At 39.9% G+C, this 26,936-nt stretch overlaps 1 protein-coding gene across 4 annotated transcripts; it reads right to left on the reverse strand.

Annotated features, from left to right (window-relative positions):
- Positions 1-219: 219 nt before the first annotated feature.
- RAB3GAP1 (RAB3 GTPase activating protein catalytic subunit 1) lies at positions 220-26,927 on the reverse strand. Of its 4 annotated transcripts, XM_083407199.1 has the most exons (25): positions 26,811-26,927; positions 26,608-26,663; positions 24,060-24,135; positions 23,318-23,450; positions 21,305-21,383; positions 20,527-20,646; positions 20,048-20,213; positions 18,692-18,791; positions 17,435-17,516; positions 16,302-16,370; positions 14,418-14,491; positions 13,899-13,991; positions 13,242-13,408; positions 12,877-12,975; positions 12,113-12,285; positions 11,245-11,299; positions 9,737-10,090; positions 9,206-9,343; positions 7,458-7,685; positions 6,481-6,577; positions 6,292-6,395; positions 6,087-6,202; positions 4,342-4,444; positions 2,538-2,558; positions 220-1,177 (listed from the first exon to the last, which is right to left on the reverse strand). In XM_083407199.1, the coding sequence occupies exons 1-25, from the start codon at positions 26,826-26,828 to the stop codon at positions 935-937; spliced, it is 2,964 nt and encodes a 987-aa protein (XP_083263325.1). In that variant the 5' UTR covers positions 26,829-26,927; the 3' UTR covers positions 220-934. The 4 variants fall into 4 exon arrangements, 2 of the variants coding, with proteins under 2 accessions (XP_083263325.1, XP_083263326.1); XR_014503912.1 differs by lacking the exon at positions 2,538-2,558 and having other exon boundaries at positions 6,494-6,577; XM_083407200.1 differs by lacking the exon at positions 2,538-2,558.
- Between the last annotated feature and the right edge of the window lie 9 nt (positions 26,928-26,936).

Raw genomic sequence — 26,936 nt, forward strand, 5'->3', positions numbered from 1 at the left:
TAATCTGCTGCTTTGCTCAGCTGCTTATCTTGACAGCACAATCCTAACTGTGTCTATTCAGAATTAAGTCCTATTTAATTCAATGAGATTTCTGCCAGGTAAGTGAGGCTAGGATTGTAGTCTTGTATAAAAAAATGAATGAATGGTCATAAAACAGTGGCATGGCCTCAAACCTTAACATGTAGCATTCCTTTACAAGAACAGAACACATAGATCCAATGCATTAAAATAACCCTTTACTTTTTCTAACAGTATATAAACAAACAGCATGATTCTAAGAGTTGAAAGCCAGTGGTACAGAGGGTTTCAGTACAATTCATCCTGTGGCAAAAATGCTGCTGGTATATTCACTATAGTAAATTACCACTTTTAAATCACACTTTTGATGGATGGTAGTTTAAATTTTTGGTCCATCTGGTCTTTAGTAATATATACACAGCAATTTAGACCCACAAGTGAGTTGCATTTTATTATGTGTAGACTACATACAGCTTTAAACAAAGTTTATAACCCACTGATGTTGGCATTACACATTTGATGGTCAGGTTGGTCTAGATGAGCAAAGTAAACTTTCACATGAGGCTGCAGAATTCTACAAGTATCACCATATTTGCTGAGTTCTGATATTTTCATTATCACTGTAAACAGGAATGGATTGCTCCCCAACAATCCCATTCCCAGCATCCCTCCGAAGCCCTTTAACACATATATTCAGATGGAGTTTTCCAAATAAAAGTTTACTCTAAAGTTCTACCTACATCTTATGAGACAGTTGTTTGGCATTAAGCATTGCTCCTCAGTGACTAGTCTGTGAGTATTTTATTACTGATTACTAAATTTATGAAAGGATTATCCTTAGCTCTAGAGTACTGGACATGGAATGACCATTTGAACCACCGGCAGAGATGCATTGTCGGCAGGCTACACAGTGACATCAGAAGAATGTTGTATCAGATGAAAAGGCACCAGCTAGTCGGAAGTCCTCTTTTGTGAGAACACTATACATGCGCTGAGGCAGAGGTTTGGAGTAAGGGGCAGGCCGTGGGACAGTTGTGCGCAAAATAACCTCACGCCCTGCGGGCAGGGGGAAGTCTCCAGCTATTCCGGAACTGAAACGTTTCTCATCCAAAGAGCCAGACCTCTTAAGTTCTTCGTCCAGGGGCATCATTGTGGCAACCTAAAAAAATACAGAAGCCTCACTGTTGATGTGTTTTGTTAGCTCCATAATCATTTTTAAAACCAAAGAACGGCAGGATAATTCAAAAATAAGGACTACATAAACAGATAGTGAGTCTTGGCTTTGAAGAAGTTGCAATATGCAGGCACAGACGGATATGTAAGAGAAGAATGAATGAGTGTGACAATGAAAGCACCATTTGCAGTGGATTTCTAAAGTGAAGAAATGTAGGTTTTTAAGTTTGTGCTTCTACAACACGACTAATGCTGGTAAAGAAGTATTAAACACACAGCCTTGGGGGCCACACAATTGACAACACCACAGACCACTCTCGGTCAGGTTCATGAAGTGGACCTTGAACTGCTTCAGACTGGTCTCCAAAACAGAAAACATGACATTTGTTAGTTAAAAGTCAAAACAATGTAATGTTGAGGTTCCAGCAAATGATGATTAAAATTAGACTACAAGAGCTTTGCTATGAATTCTACAGTGTTTGGGTCTGTATCTAAGGAAACCAGTGTTAATCAGGGCTTGATGTATTTTCACATGACATGACCACCTAATGAGTCGGACCATTCGCCCATCTTGCAGTGATCCTTTATAGCCCTGCTACCTTAGTTTGATAAAGGATATAACTGTGCCTGGGGCCTTATACTAGCACAGCACTGCGCTATAACAACTCCCTGTTTCAGTGAGTCCTGCCACCTAAACAGGATGAGAACTATTGTAAGTCACAAATGGCCTGTCTTTCTTAGCACCAAGGAAGTAATTGGTTACTAAATGAGTCAAATTTCTTTCATAAAGCATCTCTAAGGTAAAAAATATGACTATCCTAAGTGGGTAGAGTTAGTTTACAGCTGCTCCATAACTGAGAAGCATAAATCTGTTCATGCGAGCATTTTATGAGGAAGTATTAATAAAGCAAGAGAAAATATTAAAGCAGCAAAAGCTAAACTGCTTTCTGCAATAAAAGTGGACAAATGTTCCTGCAACAGTTTATGGTGCTTAGTCCTTGCCAGCCAAAACACATGCACATCTGAAGAAGCCATAGGCAACAACTCGATTACCAAACAAGGCATGGCTCTGTGAGACCTTTAGACTTCAAATACCTTCCAGTTAGACATCCACTTAAGGCTCCAGTTTTTCAATCACAAGTTACTTCACAACCTGGTTTCAAAACTTCTGGCTTCAGAAAATCTTGTTTGAAGTTGGTAAGATGAAGTTATTTTAATGGTTTGACTATGCAAGTGATCAGTAGGAGGCAAATCAAGCAACTGCACTATGCTGCTAGAGCATTCGTTTCTATGCACCTACATGAGGTTAGGCAGATGACTAGAAAATTAGGGAAAGATCTAGTTACCTCCTCAGAAGATTCAGTCAGCTGGATAAGGAAGAGAACCAGTGATAAAAGATAAAGAAAGGCAAGTCAGAGATGACTCACATGGGGTCAAGAGAGGTTTCAGAATTGTCTGCTTTAAAAGGCAGAGTGCCCTTCAGGTATATGTTGTAGTCAAGAGAGCTACTGTGATAAACACTCAGAACATGAAACAAACATAGAACACACTGATGCAGAACTGGTACAGATAACATGGTAAATTTAAACAATATTCCAGTCTAATCAACCTCATTTTTACCCATTCAGCAGGTGCAACTTTCCATACATGTTCTAATCTAGCAACTGAGAGACAAAAGGAGTTCATTCATTTCAACAGAGGCAGTCACTACCCACTTATATTCATCTGAAATGGATGTTTAATGCTGCCATTACAATGAACAGGGCAGCCTACAGCTGCAGGAGCTTTTGTGCATCAGAATACATGCAGGGACGTGAATCACTAAACTTGCCTTATTTTTATCATGCATTTTAAAGCTGCTAAGGGGGAAAAAATCAGTCCATCCATTGGTTAAAATGAAATACTACTGGGATTAATTTTTACCAGTTAATGACCTTGCAGAAATGAATTATTAGCAAGCATTATTTTTACTGATATTCGTGTTCTAAAAGAACAAGCAGAAGATCACTTCAGCAAGGGGCTTTCCCAATCCTACCCACGGCAGCCCCTACACTAAACAGCATGGGACGCAACCTTGTGTAATTAAGTGAAAACTTCATCATGTTTTCATTATGAATGCAGAGTTGCATGGGTTTTTTTTCACCAACACAGAAAGTCTGCATGCTTCCTTCTCCAATCATATTCTTCCTTAAGTTCTTATCTTCTCACTTGCTATATTTCATCTACTGTGAGCAATTTCCCATGTGCAAGTGCTTCCTCATATTTCTCCTGTCACAGGAAATACAGAGGTTTATACATGCAATAGACCCTTCTCGCTACAGACTTCTGTGTTCCTACAAAGCCATTCCCTTGAAGGTGGAGGAACTCTCCAAAACAGCATGCAGTGCTGCAGGTAGGCTAGCGGAATGAGCAAGTGCACCCCAATGGAGTTGCAGGTGTGCTGTCTGCCCAAGCAAGGGCTTCTTTAGGTTCAGAGTAGAGAGTACAAGTTCCTGAAATACGCCAACTAGTTCTCTGCGGCCACAAATTATTTGGTTGTTTAAAAACATTCTGTACACTTCAACTTCTCTCACATTTGCAGCTCATGACCATGTGCAACCAACCCCTCTCCTTTCAGGCCTTCTCTTGCTCCTATTCCACTTCCAATCTTCTCCTAGGCCCTTCAGTAACTCCCTAAAGTCTTCTGCCTACCCAAGTCCTCCCTGAGACCACACCAGTAATCAATAGCAAAGGACTGAAATATAAACATACATTACAGCATTCCAGAAGCTGCTATTATATCACACAATGAAAAATTAGACCTGGAAAACACTTACTGGTAACTGTTATGAAATGCAAAGTTCATTTTGTTCTGGCAACTTAAAAACTACTACTTCATTTAATCAATCAATGTGCATTAGTACAAACGGACCTTACGTACATTAATGCACAACAAAACACCCACAATTGTTTCACAGAACTACCACCCTGGAAGGAACACACTGATCTATAATCTGTGCTTTGTTAAGTACTGCCCGTTTTTTACATTTAGCTGAATATTTAATATAGCCATAGTATTCTTATACACGGAGGCACGTTCAAAGCCTGGCATTTTGAACTGAGAGTAATCTTACATGGCCTACGTTAGAGATGTTAAAAAGTCCATCTTACCCGCTGTGAATTCACAAAAAGCTTGTGAATTATAGTACCAGCATGTCCTCTTCCAGCACCAATGACTGAGACTTCTGGCTGTTCCAGAAAAGAATTCACAAATCTGGTAGCGAAAGAGAAAGGAAAGGAAAAAGTCAGCAAAATAAACTAGTTTTTCTGTTTTGAAAGGAACAACCATATTTTTAAAATATTTTCAATATTGGTACCACAGCTGAGTGGTAGAAAGGAACTGAGCTCACATATAAAATTCCATGTATCTAGCTTAAGGCCAGTTTATGCATGGATGTACACTGCATGTATTAATTTTCCTGCTCTGGATGACTGGCAATAGAATTAGTTATTCAAATCAAATACACTCTGTGTTGAGATTTCTGCCATAGTTCTGGAAGTCATCCCGATGGACCAAGGTTTTGATCTTTCATCTATTTTCCATTACCATGCATAATGTTATCCATAAATACTTAATATTTTTCTTACTGGGAGCAGCCTGTTTCAAGATTGCCCATACTGCAGATATTAAACAGAACTTTTGTTTCAAGGGGAGAGGACCAAGGCAGTGGCAGAGAAATTAACAGTGCATAATAGACTATTAAGAGGAGTAAAATTAAAATGTAGCTTTGATAATACATGGTACCATCTAACCAGCTCATGTGTTGCAGCAAAGTGGTCAAATTCTGCCACCCAAATCACAACAGACAGTTTGGATACTATACCACAACACGACTGGTCTCCAGCTTAACCCTTCCCCATTTTTTATTATTTGTATGTACAGTGGTGCCTCGCAAGACGAAAAGAATCCGTTCCACGAGTCTCTTCGTCTTGCGGTTTTTTCGTCTTGCCAAGCAAGCCCATTAGCTGATTAGCGCTATTAGCGCTATTAGCGCTATTAGCAGTTTAAGGGCTATTAACGGCTATTAAAGGCTTAAGGGATTAGCGGATTAGCTGCTAAAAGGCTATTAGCAGCTTAGCGCTTTAGAAAAAGGGGTTGGGGAGCGGAAAAAAACCTCAAAAATCGCAAGACATTTTCGCTTTGCGAAGCAAGCCCATAGAGAAATTTGACCTGCGAAGCACCTCTGAAAACGGAAAACCCTTTCGTCTTGCGGGTTTTCCGTCTTGCGAGGCATTCGTCTTGCGGGGCACCACTGTAAATGCTTTCTAGACTAACTTTCCCCTGAATAGTGGGATAGAGAACGTAGACATAGCTTTCGTTTTGCCTTTATTTTAGTAAAGTTGTTACTCTTGTTTCTCTTGTATGGTTTGTCTAACATGCAACATTAAACTTGATAAAAAATATTACAAGGAAATAAAATACGGTGTTTGAGGGGATATGAACACACTTGACACTGCAGCCCCAGGACCAAGCACTTCCTGCGAAGTCCCTGCTCTCTCACCCACACATTCTTGCTGCCATCCTTCCCCATTATTAATAGTTACGTCAGCAAAACATTAGCCATGGTTTCTGCTCTTCAGAGAACACTCTTAACTTGACACCAGATTGACCTTATAAGAATAACCATTTATGTTGGCGGCTGCTCTGGGTGGCATGTTTCCTTCTTCCAAAATACACACAAGTGTAAATAAACCTGCCATGCTTATACTATCCAAACACCAGAATGCATGAAAAATGCAGCAGATAAGCCTGGAATGGCCTTGCGCTTTGAGGTAACAAACAAAGCAAGAAGAGGGAGTTACTATGAAACGTGACTTGCACATGCCTATGAAACAAGGAATTCAAGATTACTCACTTTTCTAGATCTTTGCGTTCATCTTCCTGTTCACATTTCTCTACCCCAAATTTGGCTTTCAGTGACCTTGCCCGAGCAATAGTGGCTTCCACATTCAAAATCTGACTAATAATTTCCTGCGTAAGAGAGAAAGCATTTTCCATTTTGTTATATGCCTTACTTTTAAAGACGTTCCTTCTCAATCTTAGTTAAGGAAACCCCTTACTTCTAATTTTTTGTCTTCTGGGTTTGGAAACCGGAGGACTTTACTGGAGTGGCTGATTATCTGCTTAATTATCTTCTTTACTGAAGAAATATCTTCCACCGATTCTGTTGTTAAAACATAAAGTATATTGTAATAATAGTTCCACCTTCACACAAAGTATACTGCATTTTTTAAACAAGTGTTATTTACCTTCTTCCTTTACCTTGAGTACAGCTGCATGGATGACACAAGGCAGAAGATGCCTTGCAAGATCTGCTGGTTTCTGACCTGCTAAATAGTGCAGCACCTGAAGGTATGGTAAAAGGATTACATCACACCAATAATGTTCTCATTCATATCTGATCATCTTGATTCTGCACAATGAATCTCACCATCTCTCCAGTATTTTAAAGTACACATATTATGGCAACTAGGGTACTAAAATAAATCTTCTACGTTAATACTTCATGGCCTTCATAAAAATGCCCATAAATTCTGGGGAAACATTTCCGAAGACTTTCCTCTGGTACTTTAGACTTGAGAAACATTTGTTCTTTGGGGAACTACAAGTTCTGTGTCTATCATAGGAGAATTCAGATGATCTGAACATGACTGAACTCAACAAAAGCAATGACTGTTTAAAGCACAAGAGCAGAAACAAAACTCCACAGCTATGTATGCATTAACAAACAGCTATGCATTAACAAACAGCTTTTGGAAGCTACTAAGAGAACATCCCAATAGGTGAGGCTATGGAGAGGTGCTTTCCACTGGTCAGGTACAATTTTTGGATGAGACAGGTGTTGGGGAACAAAGTGGCAAATGCTGGAAGGAAAAAGGGAAAGTGTCTGGAACTGATAAAGGGCAGCATGCAGACAGCTGAAAGGGAGCTCTACCACAATTACTGCTAAGTAAAAACTATGAGAGGCTTCATTCCCAAAGCGCTTACAATACCTAAGTGCTACTGATCTCCAAAGTTACTTCAAGTGCCTTTGCTGATTTTGTCTACATGTTTCCACAAACAAAATAACCGTCATTCCAGGGAATTATAATTCCAGAAGGAAACTGCATTATTCAGTCCAATGTTAAAATGTGGCCTGCATAGTCAGAGAGATTCAGGACAGCCAAGACACAAAGTTCCCATGGAAATGGGCAGTGTCTGTGCAGCCTGTCGCAAGTCCTCTTACCTTCTCTGCCTCACGAGTGTCATCAAAAAGCCGTCTCTGCCTTCTTGCCGGAATCGGCTTTGCCGTCTCCCACGCTTCAACCCACATATTACTTGGAATCTTCATTCGAGCACTCAGTTCACCCCTGATGACTACATCCCCCTTTTCATCCACAATTTCCTCTTCAATGTAATCCCGAGGTGAATACCATCTCACAAAATCCTCCAGACAACAACCAGGGTTGGCAGCCTAGGATGCAGTGTGGGTGGAGAAAGCAAAACCAGAACATTTTATTTTTTCCCCACATACTTTCCAAGCTGTATATCAGGTGAGAGAAGCACAAGTGACTTAGGGGCACCTACACTACTACATTTCAATACTTGCATTTTTTAAAAGATACATATATACATCCTAAGTTACCAACTTGTCATAAAAGTCAGACGTGAATTTTTACTATTCAGAATTCCCAGAGCAGCTTCACAAGATCCACTTCTGTTTGACTTTTGCAATGAGAGGGGAAATGTTATCTCTGGTGGCTTAGTAGCTAATCCCACTCTAATTTTTACACTGTGAATACAGAATGTAATTATATTGTAATACCTTAAGTGGCCCTACAAACTAAAACTCAGGTAAAAATACCCAAGAACAAAATGCATTATCACCACTTTCTTCTTTAAAACAGACAAAAACGAGATAGGAAGGAACCCACCCCTACCTCTGAATAGTCTGGGAGAAAAAGGAATAATTTGCACTGGTGGACAAACATTTATTTACAGCGCTTTTATACCAACCATCATTCTATTTAGAATTCCACCTACCATGATACCTTTTTTGCAACCTGATTTCTCTAGCCTATTTTAAATTGTTGTGCCGCATCTAGGAAATTGGGGTGCTTTAATATACAAGATAGATGAGAAGCTGCCCTAAGATGTAATGCCCTGATCATATATGAGGAAGTTGGAAGCTTCTAATATTAAAATATGTTTCACACCTTTTCCTCCTTCATTAATTCAGTAGTTCACAAAGATATTATAAAGCAATCCATACAAATAATTGAGAGGGGGGGGACAACTTGGACAGAGTTTATAATGGGTAACCTCTTATAGCACAGATCTGTATGCTTATGTTTGAAAAGCAAGCCTAGGCAGAATACTTATGTTGTTATACACCTAGCTCTTAAAGCTACAGGTTACAATTTCAGAGAGATCACAAAAGTAAAACAAAAACAATTAAAGCACACATTCAAATACCTCAGAAAGCTCAATGTAGTAGTCTTATTCACCATGACATGTACTAAAATTCCAAAGCTGTGAGCTTCAAAGCTAGTTAATATGTATACTGGATTGACTTCAATAAGACTAAGCTGTCCTCAGCTTGAGTAAATAGGCTTTCGTGATTTAGGGGGAAATCACAATTCTTGCTTTGAAAAGAGTAATTCCAGAAGGTATAAAGTATCTGACCAACTTACTTCTATTTCAAAACAAAAACATCAGCTGATTTTCCCTCAAATGACTGACACTGAGTCAAAATGAGTGCATTATCAGAGACAAACACCAGGCAAATTAGAGCAATATAGAAATGAACATTTTAAACTACAGTGAAGGTGATAGTTATACAAAGAACAACCAGGTAAAATGGAAGGAAAGCAATTGTGAAAGAGGTTACTGGGGGGAAATCCTGTAATTGTGCCCTTTCCGACTGACTGGAGTGTTTACACTAGTATATTCATCACTAAGACGGTCCCATGCAATATAGAATCATGCATCCACCTTGAAAGATTCCATATCAGAAAGCAAACAGGCGCTCTGCATGCGTGCTCGAAGATGAGCCCCTTCTGCTGATGTTCCCAGTTTAGCCAGTACTTCAGACTGTTCTTCCAGAAGATCCTCAGTCATAGGAGCTGGTTCCTGAAAAGTACAAAGAACAGGCATTTCTTACACGGGGAATTCCATTCAGGCTTTGTATCAACAGAACAACAATCCTTGTGGCTTTATCTATTCAAGGAGCTCTTTTTCACAGTCCACTTTAGGAAACGCTTTAATATGACCACAAACCAAGATCAAACCAGGGTTTGAAGGAGAAAAAGGATGGAGGCAGGACTACTCCAACCTGGATGTACCAATGGTCTGGCTTTAAAAGTCACCTTACTTTTGCAGGCGAAACTTGTCACCACTATGCAGGAGAAACAAAATCAACGTAGTGGTGCCAGATTTCTTCCTATGTGTCACTACCTCTAACAGGTATGACAAGTGAAACAAGTTAACAGAAATCAGAAAACCAGAAATAATTCCAGGTCTAACCTGTGTTACTGGAACATAGAGGGGGTCTCCAGGATGAAGCAAAGTCAAGTTGCCATGCTGATGTAAACGGCCTTCTGGCTTTAATGCTTCTTTTGCAGCCCCTTTCTTCCCACCTTCTTGTCCATTTCCTTTAAGTTCCTCTGTGTCACTTAGGCATTCAAAAAATTCTTCTTCACTGTCACTCCAGGAGTCCCAAGACTTTCCTACTTCTCCTTTTTCCTTATCACCCTCTTTTAAATAGTCTTTACCCACCAAGTCACTTGATTTTCCAATGTCTCCAGAAGAGCGATCAGAATTATTTCCTTTTTTCCCCTCATCCCTTGCTTTCTTTCTTTCAATACAACAATTTAACATCTGGAAATGAAAGCACATTGAAAACTTATTATGACAGATATGCACACTCTTCCACAGTGGCAATATTTCCATTAAGCTGTATAACGCAACTTATGTAAGCCAAGATTGACACCTGCGCTTGCACAGCACAAAGACACTTCTGTTCATATGTCATCACCCACATACTCAGAGCAGACCCACTGAAATTCATTAACCCAAGTTAGTATTGTCCATTATTAAAGTGGTCCTACTCTTGAGCAACAGGGACGCGGGTGGCGCTGTGGGTAAAAGCCTCAGCGCCTAGGGCTTGCCGATCGAAAGGTCGGCGGTTCGAATCCCCGCGGCGGGGTGCGCTCCCGTCGTTCAGTCCCAGCGCCTGCCAACCTAGCAGTTCGAAAGCACTCCCGGGTGCAAGTAGATAAATAGGGACCGCTTACTAGCGGGAAGGTAAACGGCGTTTCCGTGTGCGGCTCTGGCTCGCCAGAGCAGCGATGTCACGCTGGCCACGTGACCCGGAAGTGTCTCCGGACAGCGCTGGCCCCCGGCCTCTTGAGTGAGATGGGCGCACAACCCTAGAGTCTGTCAAGACTGGCCCGTACGGGCAGGGGTACCTTTACCTTTACCTTACTCTTGAGCATGGGACGCAGGTGGCACTGTGGTCTAAACCACAGAGCCTAGGGCTTGCCGATCAGAAGGTCAGCAGTTCGAATCCCCGCGACGGGGTGAGCTCCCGTTGCTCGGTCCCTGCTCCTGCCAACCTAGCAGTTTGAAAGCACGTCAAAGTGCAAGTAGATAAATAGGTACCTTCTGGTGGGAAGGTAAACGGCGTTTCTGTGCGCTGCTCTGGTTCGCCAAAAGCGGCTTAGTCATGCTGGCCAATAAAGCGAGATGAGCGTCGCAACCCCAGAGTCGTCCACGACTGGACCTAGCAGTCAGGGATCCCTTTACTTACTCTTGAGCATGACTAACAATGAATAAAACTCAACTCGCTGATTATTTCTGTAACAATCTGATATGCTACCCAACTAATATGGTAATGGCAGGATACATTTTACAATTCTTAACAATTTCTCCAACAATAAAAAAGTACCAGAGCCTATTTTATATTTTGTAAAGCATTAAAGATCATTATCTTGTATCCTAGACTGATAGATAACTTATTTTGCAATAATTACCTGGAGTTTCTGGTGCAGTAAACAACATCTCAGATCTGGAGCACCACTCGTTAACCTAATATGAAGTTACATCTGTATTATTATTACATAAAAACCATGTTGTAAACTAGTACTTGCAGCAAGATGTACAGTAAAAAATGTAGTTTTCAGAAGGAGCAGCACCAAGGTATAGCAGATTTTAATGAGGGCCTTGGGCCACAATCAAGCATATCTGCTTTAAGACCTGCTTGCAAATACACACAAGAATTCAGGGAAACAAACAACTACTGTATTTGACTTTTAAAAGACATCTGAAGGCTGTAAAGGGAAGTTTTTAATGTGTGGTGTTTTACTGTAATTTTATAATTTGCTGGAAGCAGCCCAGAGCGGCTGGGGCAACCCAGTCAGATGGGTAGCACTGGCATATATATATATAATTATTATTATTACACCTTTATCAAGCACCTGCCCCTTATGATGAATTGCAACCTAGATACACTTGGATCCATCAGGTTTTTTTTTAAATAAACTTTTAAATCTCAAAAGCTATAATACAAATAAAAACAAAAAAATAAGTAATTACAAAATATCCAACTTTTTAAAAATTAAGTAAATGAAATGAGAAGGATCCATCACAATTAATCAGACTGACCTCCCTGATAGGGTTAATCTAGAATTTAATTCTGAGCTACATGGAAGAAGAATCAACAAAAATGTAAATAGTTCCCCACTATATTTTACACAGTCAAGTTAACTGGCTGTAAACAAGAATGCCTCTGAGATGCCAGGAAAATCTGGCTCTCTCATCTTGACAGTGGAAGTTCTAAATTACAGCCTGTATTGATTAAACCGCAACTAAATGATGCTAATAAATACGAATATAATTCACCCTGGGATAAAGAAGTTGTTCTCCCATCTGTAGCGCATTTCCAAGACAAACTCCTGCCAGAGATGTGCAACTCCTTTGACACCACCATGGTAGAAGTTGATCATACAAAGACAAAGGGCCAGTTTGTAAGTTAAGCTGTCTGAAGGAGCAGATTTGAATTGGATGTAGATGTTCTATACACAGGAAGAAGCAGGGCAAACAAAGACAAAAAAGCATGAAAAAATATTTTGTGTTATTTAAAAAATAAGCAAATTATGTAAGTTCCCTTAATTTATAATACCTGCAGAATTCATCTTACTTATTTGATAACTGTGTCGCCCTTCAGAAAATGTTAATAATGTCTTTAAAAAACAGGATATACACAACTCCAGTCTCTAAAATATAGTTAGAAACAAAGCTAATAAAAACAAAGGTTTGTATATGAAAACTCATCCTTTTATAACTAAAATGGACAGATAACAAAAGCCTCCAAGCAGACCTTTAGGTTGTGTTTTCCTTTTATTAAAAGCCATTCAGATTTGGTAGATAGATTCAGGTAGGTAGCCATGCTGGTCTGACGCAGTCGAAATATATAAAAAAATTGTCCAGTAGCACCTTAAGAGACCAACTAAGTTGGTTCTGGGTATAAGCTTTCATGTGCATGCACACGAAAGCTTATACCAAGAACAAACTTAGTTGGTCTCTAAGGTGCTACTGGACAATTTTTTATTTTTTTATATATTTAGATTTGGTAAATATTATTCATGTAAGCAATTTGAACTTACATAGTCTTCATTGTCTGTGGGTAGGAGGCATCCTGCTGAAGGACTAGTTCTGGCTTCAGATCCATCTGCTGATTTGTCAGCAGCATCAGGGAATAAGTACTTGAGGGGGAAAGTACATACTGTCAGTTTTCAAATATGTTGTCTTTGCCATTTCCCACAGCTATTAAGTTCTGCAATAACTCTTTATCATATATCCTAGATACCATTTACTCCTCTACAGAGGCAAGCAAGAACTTTATAAAATTATTTGTACCCCTGCAGTGTGCACTGACACTGGGCAAAGACACTCTTGGCCGCAGGAGAATGCGAATTTAAATATTATAAAGCATCATCATTAAATGCAACAGCACAGCTAGTTTACTTACCAAAAGTATAGTATTGAGGACGTCATTATTTAATGGTGATTCATCTACACCTCTGTGTTTGCGAATCTTTTTCTTTGCTGTGTGAACCATATTTGTCACAGACAGTTTATGGATTGGGACAGGTGCTGGTTCTGTGAGCTTTGACAGTGCATGGCTTATGTCAGCATCTACAAAATATCAAGGCCACAGTTACAATTATCAATTTATTTGTCTTTATTTGCATTTACATCATCATCAGTATCCTTCTCTTTCAGTATGAAACAGCAAAACTACTTTGCTAAATACGAGTGTGCCACCTGCTGCCGAATCCAGAACTAGGCCATGCTGGATTTTTTATGTAACCAAGGCTGCTGCAAAGAAACTGAGCATGCTGCAGAGGGAAGGGGGAGACAAGATGAGGGCTTAAACCTTATAAACCATTTATGCTGGTACCTTTGACACAGAGGCTTAAAATAGACAATGATGGAGGAGGAAGAGGAGGCTTATAAATAAAGAGCTCTGAGGAAAGGGCTTTTTTTTTTTAAACACTGACGTATTTTCAACCCAGCCCCTCACATGAGATGCTACCATTAGTTCTATCAAGACCCTCCTGCTTTAGATAAAATTACAGCTGCTTTCATAGGCACAAAGGCAAAGAAAATTAACTTGACTTTTTACCTTTTCCCTCCTCTTCAAATGCTGATCTTCCAAGAATCTCATCGGTCGATTCTTTCCGACGACACAGTTTGAAAAATTCAGTGACAAAATCACCTACAAAAGGAAATTTTAAAAATTATTTATGCAGTCAGATTTCTGAATATTAGGGTTTTCCCCAAATCACATACCTAAAGCAGAGTCTAATACAGTCTAAATATATGTAATTTTAGCAAGGAAGGAATGAGAAAAATATTTTCTTTTTTACATAGCATTGTCACTGCATATAAGCACTGATCTCCCAAGCAAGCCTGAAGGCACATAATGCAGCAACCTTGCCTGAACTTACTAGTGTTTCGATGCCCAGAGACAATGAATTTCATGCCTAAGCAGAGCTCCCACATGCAAACTCAACACTGAAGATTTAAGTGAATTTACAATTAAGAAAAATATATTTCTACAAGAACTTAGTCAAAACCAATTCATATCTTCCTGAAGTAATTTTAAAGAATAATAGAAAAAGATAAGCTCTGGATTGCTTACTTAACAAACACTGTGGGTTATCAGCTTTTCTGACCCTTACAGACCACTGAGGGGCTTGAACAGGATCCAAGTCTCTTAAAAAACAAAACAGAATAGGAATGTTTTTATTTCTTCACTCATCAAATCATAAATACCATTGAAGACTGCAACCTCAGAATTTGCATGTCAATCCTCACCATATTATTACAGAATATCTTTAACACACTTGTCAGTCTAATTTTGCCTAATTTTGTTATTTTCATCATCTATGATTACAAATGGATTTTTCTGTAAATCTCAATTTTGAATTTTTCCATACAGATTTTTTTCTAATTCCCATCTCGATCATGATGTGAAACCAACAGGTTTTTTATCAGCTCCACTAAAAACACTGACAATTCTCACATATTATGCACTATTCTTGCAGGCTATTACACACAGCATATTGCCCCAAAGTAAACAATGCATACAGCAATTCATATAACGTTTTGAAATCATGTATTAATACTTTAAAAATCATGTTGCAGATTGAATCTTTTTAAAGTATTATACACATAACATGTATGCATTGTGTATGTTATATGTGCTTTTTGCATATAATTAGTCACGCTTTAAGAAACAAACAAACCTGACAATGCATGAATGGCTTGCACCAAAGCAGGTGCCCAAAAGCACAGGTGGTCTAATGCAGGCAAGGCTCGATTGGGCTGGAGCTGCCATATTCAATGTATACATCCATTTAAAACTGACGGCTTCTCCATCTCCATCTATGACTGATTTTTCCAAGGCCATTCTGTGCCTTTTTACATAAAGCCTTTTTACATAAGGCTGCCAGCATGACTCAATAGTTCCTACCTGACATTCAGAAGACATCTTAAGGCAGCCCTGTTCAGGGAAGTTTTTAATGTATGACATTTTAGTGTATTTCTGTTTCTTTGTGGAAGCCGCCCAGAGTGGCTGGGGAAACCCAGCCAGATGGGCGGGGTACAAATAAATTATTATTATTATTATTATTATTATTATTATTATTATTATTATTCCTCATATCTAACTTTATTGTGTAGTGGCCTTCTTATACATCTGGGCTTTCAATGGGTTTTATTAGTGTCTTCCTGATAGCTCTCTCACCATACAGCAATCGTGTAAGTAAATCATACTGTAGATCCAAGTCCTAACACGAAACTGACACAACTGTCCTTGAGTGCTCCAATCATTAGAATAGCAAAAATAACCACAAATGCAGGAGGAAGAAAATACATCACAGATAAATAGAAATAACACGGATTTTAAAAATCACATGCGTCCAATTAAAATAGTTTGACTCAACCATTCTAACAGCAAGACGGTATGAAAAGTGTTGGGATTAAAATAAAAATGATAGAACTTTGTTGCGTAGACACTGCAGTGCCATGGTTAGGGTGTCGGACTAGGTCCTGAGAGAGCAAGATTCAAATCTCCACTCAGTCATGGAGCTCACTGGGTGACCTTGGGCCAGTCACCACCTCTCAGCCAAGCCTACCTCACAGGATTTTTGTGAGAATAAAACATGATAGGAGGTGTGTACACCAATCTTGAGCACTTGGGAGTAAAGGTGGGATATAAATGTAATAAAAAGAATAACGGTCATAACAGCAGCTTCTTTCTTTCTTAAATTGCCTCTTAAGTAGTAGCTGTATCAAGCTTATGAGAAAATTAGAAAATAATTGTAGTAATAATAATAGTAGTAATAATAATAGTAACATGAGCAAAATTGACTTTCATACTACTACAATAGCTACCATGTTTGCTAAACCGATATTTAAGTATTTCTCAACTAGACCAGAATTCTAGATTATGTAGTGTTCTGAAAAATGAAGCTCAGATGTTTTGATTACAAAAAGAAAATGAAGTCAAAAATATACTTACGAATAAACATCGTTGTCCACAATTATACCCTCTGTTAGATGAGGCCATGTAGTTGCTAAATGAAGTTCACTGAAAGTAAAAGTGGCACACTTGGAGACAGAATTCGGAAACCACCACACAACCATAGACCACAGTCACAACGCATTGGCTTGGGTTGAACCTAACTCTAAACCGTGGTTTATTGAAGTATGGCTTAGAGTTGTACAAATCCAGTCCAGCGGCTTAACTATGGTTTAAAAATGGTTAAAAATCACTCTTTAACTAGAGCTTGTAATTGACAACCCTCAGTTAATGTTAGCCATAGCTTAGCATTCTGTATGAACTGGAACATCCCCCTTAGTTACAGTTAGGAAGCTATCAGTGCCCAGAAGTTACAGAGCTGAAAGAACAGTTCTTCCTGGCTTGTGTTTCTTATAATGTGAAAGTACACATAATAAACCAAGATGTACACAATAATCCATCAGATGCCACAAGTTTAACTACGATTAACATTAGCCACAGCTTAATGTTATATGTGAACCTGGCCATTTTGCACACAAGTTTTAGTTTAATACACTTACGTCCATTATGAATAGCACATATGTCTTTTTCACCTTTTTTAAAAATATACAGGCGAGATCCAATCTTTTCCTGGTCATTACTGCATAACTTCACACCTGTCCACAACATATACTTTATCTGTGTGCTTTCTCACTGTCTATTTGCATGCAAATAGAATGTTTATTCAAAGAAATAGTCTTGAATATTAGGACAGTCCATAAAGCAAACAGTTTAGCTCATGGATAGCAATTACATTTGAAGAGCTTTTGTCAATAGCATTATGCTACCGCTCCGGCGGGAAAGTAAACGGCGTTTCCATGCACTGCTCTGGTTCGCCAGAAGTGGCTTAGTCATGCTGGCCACATGACCCGGAACCGGCTCCCTCGGCCAATAAAGCGAGATGAGAGCCGCAACCCCAGAGTTGGTCACGACTGGACCTAATGTTCAGGGGTCCCTTTACCTTTACCTATATCATGTCAGATTACATAAGCAACATTTCTTTTGAGTAACTGTTGCAGATTTAGCTGCCCATCACAACAGGATCAATTCCATTTAACTTTACAAACTGAATATTTGATTATACCAGGTCTTACCTGATGGGATCCTCACAGGCACCAAATGGTAACTTTCCAAATTCGAGGCCTCCAACTTCACCTCCAACCAAAGCATCTATATCTATTGACAGAAAACATGTTTGATCATTACATCAGAATTAAGTAACAAAATTATGCACTGGGTGACATCTAATATGTACACCCAACTTTGCCACAGATTTCCAGTGATTATCAGTTCTCTTCTCTCTTTTCCAGTCCCCATATGCATCTACAAATTATTATCCTGAGGTTCCCTTAACAATCCAGATCAGATTTGTGGGGAACACAATGGGACCACAGGAGGAATGGAGAGGAAGGAGAAACCCTGTTGAACAAGTGGATGCTTGTTTATGCTTCGTTGGAGCTCATCCAAGATCCAAGTAAAATGGGTACAATTTTTTCTGCCATATACAATTTCCACAGAAACTATTTTTTTATGTAATGGAGTTTTGAGTTTCATTTTTACACTTGGCAAAGATGTTGATAGTCAATGCTGTTACAAAGTGATACAAGCTTGTGAAACCTTAAACACCAATTTCGAACCAAGATGTCCAAGGACTGGCAGGTCATAAATTACATATTGAATGGCAAACATTTCTAGTTATTTATTCACCGTCAATGAGAGGGCTAAGCTTTACTGGAAAAACCAAAAGTGTCATGCACTTTGAAGACACTCAAACTTAGAATGCAAGGGAGAAACATGCTAAGAGGAAGGCACGCTTGGCAAATCCACACCATGATCAACTCCCGCCCGGGAACCAATGTCCCCACTGTGGAAGGACATGTGGGTCCAGAATTGGCCTCCACAGTCACTTACAGACTCATTGTTAAAACCATGTTTATGGAAGACAATCTTACTCGGCTACGAGTGATCGCCAAAGAAGATTGAAAAAAGAAACAAGCTTGGATTGTAAGGATAATAAAGAACGGCAACAAGTGTAATACGTGTCTACACTGTCCTATAGTATATCACATACATTTCTTGGGAATAAAAAAAGACATTTGTCATGATTTGCAGAAGAATTTTATAAAACCTTTTTGTCTGTGGACAGTTGGCATGCTATATCTGAAACTATTTAAAATTCTCCTCCATTTCAAAAACGGTTTGCCACACAGCAAAAGGGCAGGGAAGGAAAGGTAACACGTCACTGCTGTCAAATAAAAAAGTCCATAGTTCCAGGGTTCTGTGGATCTCAGCCACTTTCCGTAATAAATTCTATAGAACATAACTGTAATATGCACAAGGAAGCATCATACCTGGTGGTTGTTGAGGCCAGAAATATTGCTGCCAGTCCTGAAGTACGTACGTAAGTCTAATACTTATATTGATTGGAGGTAATGGGGTTAAAGGGCAGCCCTAGGAGACATATGTAAAGAAATACAAAAAGTTAGGACCAAAGCAGATATATCTAGACATCTGCTTTAATCTAAGCAATGTGTCAGAAAGTTTCTATGAGAGATAGATTTTCAATGTTATTAGGAATTTACATCCCACCATTTTATCTGGTGGGAGGATCATTTGATCACTATCCTTCCAAAATACCCCCAAGCTCAAACTAAATGGTTTACTATTAAAATGGGTCAGATATAATAAATGTACATGACTGCTGATCTGCTGAATATATTCGGAAACTCAACAAGTTTTGGCTTCAGAAATATTGCTAGCAGCAGTAATATGGACACACAAATATTATAGTCACTTCTCTGTGCTTCATAGCAACCTACTTCTGAAGTTCACCTGAGTTCCAGATGTAGCTTGCAATTATGAAGAGGGTTGACTGCTGTTCAGAAAAGGAAAGATGCACTGCTCATGCAAATATCCCTCTGTGCTCCCTAGGAGCATGGGCTAAAGTGTCTGAAAATCAAAAGTAACAGCTGATAAAGACTGGTTCACCCATGTACTTATGTCCACTTGCGGACAGGTTACTGAGTATGTGAACTGACTTTGTTGAACAGTGTCCTATGATATGACATAAAATGATACCTGATGTGAAAGTCCTCTCTTTGGTGTTAAATATGCAATGGCCCATTCACACATGCAAGTCAACATACCATGTGGGAATTATTGCATGGATGACAATGCAAATCTGAATCCCTTATTAATTGTTTTACACATTTGTCATATAGAAAGAGCATAACTTTAAATACACTACAAAAAAGCACTGAAATATTTCATATTTCACGGACATAATGAGACCGAATAAAAACTGATTAAGATAAGTACCAATAGCATTTACTAATGGAGATGACTCCATTAGTTTTCAATGGCACTGTTACTCATTGAAGGAAAAGTCTAATATCAAAATAAGAACAGAGTCCAAGTCTTCCTGATTAAAATGGATTGATTGGCAGATATTTCCCATGAAGTCTTATCCACAGTAATTCTTTTCAAAAACCTAAAGGCTATACTGTGTTCATATGATATAATACAAACCAAAGCTTTTTCCTGTGGCTGTACCTGCCAAGTATCCATTAATCTGTCATAAGCAGATGTTTTAATCTGAACAACATATAGGTACAGAGGCAGAATTTTCAGAATTTGCCCACTTTTCTGAAGTTAATAATTCTTGGCACGTGCAAATGCGTACATGCACCCACACAAACTATACTTACAATCTTAGATTTGAAGATGTCCAATAATCCTGATAAGTGAGTATACTGATTAGGGACTTTGCGAAGATGAACCATTTCAAAATCTGTTCTAACTCCAGGACCTTGACACTCTCCGACATACATTCTTCGCCATTTGTGATGAATTTGTACAAATACTGGCACCTGGCTGCAAAATATTCAGAAGAGCTACAAAAGTGTTTTAAGTCGTCTAGAGCCTAGGAAACACAGAGCTGTTAGCCTTTACTATTCACCATGGCAAGTATCAATTCATCCTAAGCTTTTAGCAAACAGCCCAAACTGTGCTTGAGATTTATTATTTTAGAACATATAGCCAAATCAAACAACACAAAGTCTTAAACACACAAAGACTATGTAACAGTCTATTCTGTGGAATGTACACATTTGCCCAGTTCACATGCAATCCGTGGTTTCATGCTATGTGTATGAGATGAATGTGCATGATGTGAACCCTGACTTACCAGCCTGTGTTCCCCAATGCAATAGAAATTGAACTAAGAAGGAGGTTACATTTAGATTCACTAAGAACGGCATCATTGTTTGCTGCTGGTGAAATGACTACAAATTCACGCAATCCATACCTAGAACAAAAACAATAATGCTTTCAGTTAATTACAGATTACAAATATTAAAGCCTATAATAAAATGCACATATATGTCTTTCAATGTTATTCAAGGGTGCAACATCTAATCTCTCTCAAACTGCTTAGTTTATATTCACTAAAAATATGGTTGAAGCAAACTAAGATTGAAGTTTGATGTAGTTTAGTGAATAATAAACACTGAGCATATGTCAGAAGCATCAACCTTGTTCAGACATAATACTAAGCTAAGCTTTAGAATTATGTGAATAAAGTTGAATGAGCACTACTCTCACTTTTCCCCACACTTCTCCTCCAACACAGCTGCAAGGACTAAATTGGAATCGTTTGCTAAACTGCGATTAACTGAAAAGTCCAAGCTTCATAAACTATGGTTTGAAGTCAGCTTGTTTGATTAAACTACAGTTAAGACTAAGTACAGTTTGATTTCAAGTGTAACACTAAACTGTATTTACTTAAAAATAAAAGCGAAAGCTTCCTTGTCAAGGTCACACCACAGGGATGCAAAGAGTTTGAGGTTCACCCAGGCTTGTTCACATATCACTATTCTGTGTACTAGTCAGTACATCATAAATTTTATATGCTGTGACTATAATGTAGCTATATGTAATGTAATGCTTTAAAATAGCAGACATACCATCTCACTAGACAATGAGCTCTGGGAGGAAAATCATTGTTCATGCACAGAAGGTCTTGCATAGCAACTGGAATAATATCTGTAAAGCCATTCAGAATAATGAAAGAGTTCAGTCATAATACAAACTAACATCTACGCATCAAATATGGTAATCAATTTGATTATTTCATCAAAGAGAAGATATAGCCAGTCTGGATCCAAGCCACAGAAGTAAATAATAAAAACAAGAATAAAATTACCAGATACATTATTAAAGCTACCATATGCGATAAGAATAGAAAAACCGAACAGTCCGATTCAATCCATATTTACTCAAAAGTGTCACTGAGACAAACTCCTAAATGTACATATGTTATCATGAATGTGTTACAAAGTACACAAGTAATATTACTTAAGTGGAGTATTGTTTTATCACACCTGTGAGACTTGAACAACAGGAACCAGTCAGTATTTAAAGTAACATTTAGCATCATTCCCTACAGCAGGGGTCAGCAAACTTCTACCAGCAGGCCAGCTCACTGTTCCTGAAATCTTCTGGTGGGCTAGACCACGCACGCACGCACACACACACACACACACACACCAGCAGGGGGCTTCTCTCTCTCCCCCACTCCCTCCCCCTGCTTTCCTACCTCCTCCGGTGGCAGTTAGGAGCCGGCAGCGGCACCTCTCGTTTCTGGGAGAGCTTTCCCAGGCGCCAGGCGTGGAGCCAGCAGGCACACCAAGCTCTGGCTGAAGCTCTGTGAAGCACCCGCCAGCCTCTCTGTCTATGGCCACGATGCTGGCCAATCCGAAGCCTTGCCGCCCGTGTGCTGAGGAAGCCCAGCGCAGCTTCGGATTGGCCAGTGTTGCCCAGAGGTGTCCACGGCTTCAGATTGGCTGTGGGAGCTTCCTGGAGCCAATCCAAAGCTGAGCCAGGTTTCCCCAGCACATGGGTGGCAAGGCTTTGGATTGGCCAGGGTCACTGCCTGCCCAGAGGTGTCCGCAGCTTCGGATTGGCTGTGGGAGCTTCCTGGAGCCAATCCAAAGCCAATCGCACGCCCATCACGGAAGTCAGTCGCCTAGCCAGTTTAGCGTGGGGACTGGCTGAGCGGGTGGCAAGGTCCTAGGGCAAGGTCCTCACGCCGGATTAAAGAGTCCCTCGGGCCTTATCCAGCCCGCGGACCTTAGTTTGCCGACCCCCGCCCTAGGGTATATGAATTGTTTCCTCCAATGAACATTTGTTCTTAAAAAAAGTGATTTCAGAAAGCTTCCTTTTTTCATAAAATATTCTGCTCTTTATTAGAAGCAGTATTCATAGAAGGTAAGATCTTTTAATCTATCTCAACCAACTGGAAAGGAGGATTATATGCCCAAATTCAAATTGCATTATCCTATTATATCAACTTTTAAAAATAGTGAAAATTAGACAATTGATATTCTACATGTTCTAACAAAAAAGTGACCAATTCAATAACACATTATTCATCACAATATTTATAGATTAGTAATAACAAGAGGCAAATGAGGCTTGTCAATCTGGGAAGGTAGCCCATCTAAGAGAAGCAAAACTCTGAACCAAAACCTCTGCTGCCTGGCAGGCTCTCTTCGGGAGAAGAAAAGGCTAAGTAAACCCTACACAAAACTAGAGGAGAGTCGCTAAGACGATTGGATGGCACCTCGTACACCTCCTCCTGGCAATTCCTGCAGTGAAGAAGCCAAACATATTGCTCTGCTTTCCTTTGGACCACATCAGTGAGGCAGTAGGGTTCTGTCATCTGTGCAGCCCAGGACCTCCATACACAGTACCCAGGCTTGTGTCCTGGGGAGGTCACTTTGGTGCTGCTAACACATCAATTTGTTTTCACCCCTGGAAGTACACTCCATTATCTCTCTCTCTCTCTCTCTCTCTCTCTCTCAAGAAAGAGAGATGTATGCCAACAACAACATTCAGTAACAACACAATATAATATAATGCCACAAAATAAAATAGTAAAGACTCAAAAATATTTGGGTGATGGAAAACGTAACTACCTTCTACTTGTTCCTCTTTTGCATCCTTGTCACTGGAGTCTTGCACAAGATAATGATGTGTCACTGAGAATCGGAAATCGGCGAAAGCAATCTCATCGGATTTCTCCTCCCATGTTTCAGTGGTATATACACCCTGAATATCAAATAGGGCAGAAACATTAGTTATGTATGGACAAAATTATTTGCAATATAACGTTACTACACATCTCTGAATGCAATTCCACTATTACAAATAGAAAGTGTTTTAAATAAGTTTCATATAAAGGAATTCTGCAAGGTTTTACTCATATATAAATCCCTGAATAACTTGAGACCAGGATACCTAGCAGACCACCTTTTATAGGCCAAATTAACTTTTATGATAATCAAAGGAGCCTCTGCTGGAAACACTGCAACCAGCAGAAGGTCATCCAGAAACCTCTTTCAGAAACAAGCCTTTTCTGTTGTAGCACCAATCCTCTAGTCTGGATGCTTCAAATGTATCCTCTAAACTTAGCTTTTTACACAGGATATTTAGATGTTTGCAAGTATTATCATACTTAGCTGCTGACTTGGTGGTTTAAGTAGGAGGTTTATATTTATTGTATCCTGATCTTTATTTGTACTTTATTGTATTTTGATTTTATAAGTTTGTAAACTGCTGGAGGAATTCTGCCAAAATTGTTAAGTTTCTAAATAAAGATGTCATAGAATGGGACTAATGGTTTATATTTTCACCAAACAGTTCAAAAGGCAATCTTACCTTTTCCAAAACTTTGCCTGAAGAAATGCCAATAAGTTTCCAGTCATTCAAAACTTCCTCAACTCTGGAAATAAATCTAACAAGGAAAGTTATGATATAGAACTAACGTCATGCAATGCTTATATTATATAACTCATAGCCATAAAAATGAATATTAAAACATAAGGGCCTTAAAACTTTTCATGGCTGATTATTAGCACAATTTAACAGTGGTAGCTTTAAGCTACAATCTTATATCTACCTACCTGCAAGTAAGCACAGTACAATGAATTTAATAGGACTTACTTCCGAGTAGACATTATAGGATTGTGCTGTAAAACAATCCTCTCTCCCTCTCACACATATATACATACAGACACAAATCAATTTTAGTAGAGCATCACCAGCACATTCACTAGCATATTTTATATCTATATATCTATCCCTCTCTCTATATATATATATTATTATTATTATTATTATTATTATTTCATATACAACAGTTCCCAAGGTAGATCATTTTAATGGTGGAAGAGCCTTCAGAGATATTCTGGCCCAAACCCTAACAAAATGCAGGAGCTACTCTACAATACATTGATAATGAAAACACATTTTGAACAAATAGAGGAAAGTGCTCCCCAAGAGGCCATTTAGGGTTTTAAAAAAGTCAAGGTCAGCATCTTGAATTGAACAAGGAAACAGACTCGCTGCTAATGAAAAAAATCTTAAGACATGTTTTAAGTTCATGACAGCTAAAACCCATAAGCAAATTCTAAACCAGCTGAAAGTGCTTGCAGACATTTCCTGATCAGACTGTTTGACTATTATATTGTCTGTCTGGAATAAACTTCAGTTTATTCGCCTTTGTAAAGTCCATTACACATTCATGGCTTTTGTTAAGTGAGGTCAAAGCTCCACTTTCATCTGATGAAAAGGAGAAATGGAGCCAAATGTCATCAGAAACATTAATGGAACCACTCTCCAAACCTCAAGCCAACTGCACCCAGCATAGAAAGCAATACTGAAATCTGGAGAACCCCAGAGGATAATTCCCATGAAGAGAAACAACAGTCTCCTTACACTACCTGCCTGGAATCCTAAAGCACAAACCTCAGCTTCCAACACAGAATCTTGAAGAATATCAGGGCCAACAGTATCAAAAGCTGCTGAGAGGTCAACAATAAAAGAAGGCACTCTTACATATCTTTCCCTAATGCAGATAATACATCAGGATGAGCATGGCTGTTCCCAAGCTAACAGAAACCTAGGTGCTTAGAATCCAAATCTACCTAGATGCTTAGAATTAATCAAGCTCCACACATCAAGGAGAAAACTCTCTCACACACAGGTAATTAAGCCGCTGGAAGATTAGTGCTATTCGATCTGCTGCATCTATTTGTGTGTTATGGTCAGGGCTGTGGGCAGGATTGCCTTCACCCCTAAATGCCCTGTGCATACACTGGAGGCTGCTCCAATAATGTGCCCAGCCTCACTTCTTTTAAAGTTGGGGCCAACCATGAGCTGGTTGGCCAGACAGTTGTCACAAGTACCCTCTTCCTTTCCTTTCTGGCCCGCATCCCCAATACATGGGTTGTCAATGCACCCTCCCCCGCCCCAATCTCAGATTATTTTACTAGCAATGGAGGTAGTTTCCATTTTATTTTACTTTCTTATATAGGTTTGCCTACATCAATACTATTTGGTTTAATAAGTCTCTGAGCTAAGTCTGCCTGGAATCTACCTGAAGCACAGTCACACCCAGAACAACCCACAGCTTCCAATGCAAATGATCTTGATCAGATGGTCAGGGCCAACAGGATCAAAAGCTGCTGAGAGATCAACCACCATGCCATCAACCCCTTTATATTTTGGGTTTTTCGTGGGTGGGTTTGAAGTTATGCAGTTACCCATTCACCCAGGATGAACCATTTTCAGGCGTAGCTCACTTGCCATAGAAACAAGTAGCAGACAGGAAGGCAGGTTAAAAAAACAAAACCACATTGCCAGGCAAACTTGCTTTTCAGTCCATCTGTGGAACAGATTTGACAACATTCCTGGGGCCGGGGACAGGCTGCAGAAGAGCCCTTTCTGGCAACATGGAATATTATTATGGGGGGGCGTAGGGGGTTACCGACCCAGCAACCACCTTTCAGGTGCATTCTCCCTCTCCCCAATTCTTAAGATGTCCCCCACCCCAAAACAAGAGGGGGGCTCCCTCCAGGTGTCGTCACTGGGAGTCTCCCCCTGCCTCTTCCTCTCCCCAAATTCGCCCAGAGCAGCTGGACCTTGCAGCCAGCTTGTCGCCAGGTCATCCGAGAGCCAAGAAGCGAAGACAGACACAGACAGACAGACAGACACACACACACACACACACACACACACCTTCTCCTCTACTGTCAAACACACAACCCCAACGCAGCTCTGCAAAAGGCAAAGTAGGAAAAGGGACGGGAAGAGACAACTCGAGAAAGAAGGGAGGCAGTTCATTAAAAAAAGGGAGGGGGACCGGCAGCGAAGGAGGGTCTGCGAAGGAGACGGAGGCGACCCCGCCGCGAAGAGCGATACCTACCTCTCCCACTCGGAGGCGGTGGTGAAATCGGTGATTTCGAACACTTCGGACTCCGGCTGCGGGGGGGAAAGAAGACGAGTGAGGCGCTGAAGGGCGGGTGTGGACGGGGAGGGGTGAAGAGGGGCGACCCGCGGAGCGTCACCCCCCTCTTTGCTTAGAGGCGGCGGGAGGGGGTGGGGAGGGCGCTCCGAAGGAGGACTCACCTCACTGTCGGCCGCCATCTTGAGCCAGCCACCGGCCTGCAGGACGGCGCAGCTTCCTGAAAGGGATGACGGGAGCGAGGAAGAGGCACAATAACAACACACGCACGCGCACAGAGGGGGGGAAGG

The sequence above is a fragment of the Podarcis tiliguerta genome (assembly GCF_965153285.1).
Source record: "Podarcis tiliguerta genome assembly, chromosome: 1".
Lineage (NCBI taxonomy): Eukaryota > Metazoa > Chordata > Lepidosauria > Squamata > Lacertidae > Podarcis > Podarcis tiliguerta.

What these genes read in the sequence shown, in the direction of transcription:
- RAB3GAP1 (XM_083407199.1), bottom strand. An exon ending in CCACAGACAATGAAGACTAT is followed by an intron (nt 12,286 to 12,876) that starts GTAAGTTCAAAT and finishes TCCTGTGTATAG; the next exon opens with AACATCTACATCCAATTCAA. An exon ending in TGACTGAATCTTCTGAGGAG is followed by an intron (nt 1,178 to 2,537) that starts GTAACTAGATCT and finishes GTATTTTTTTAG; the next exon opens with GTTGCCACAATGATGCCCCT.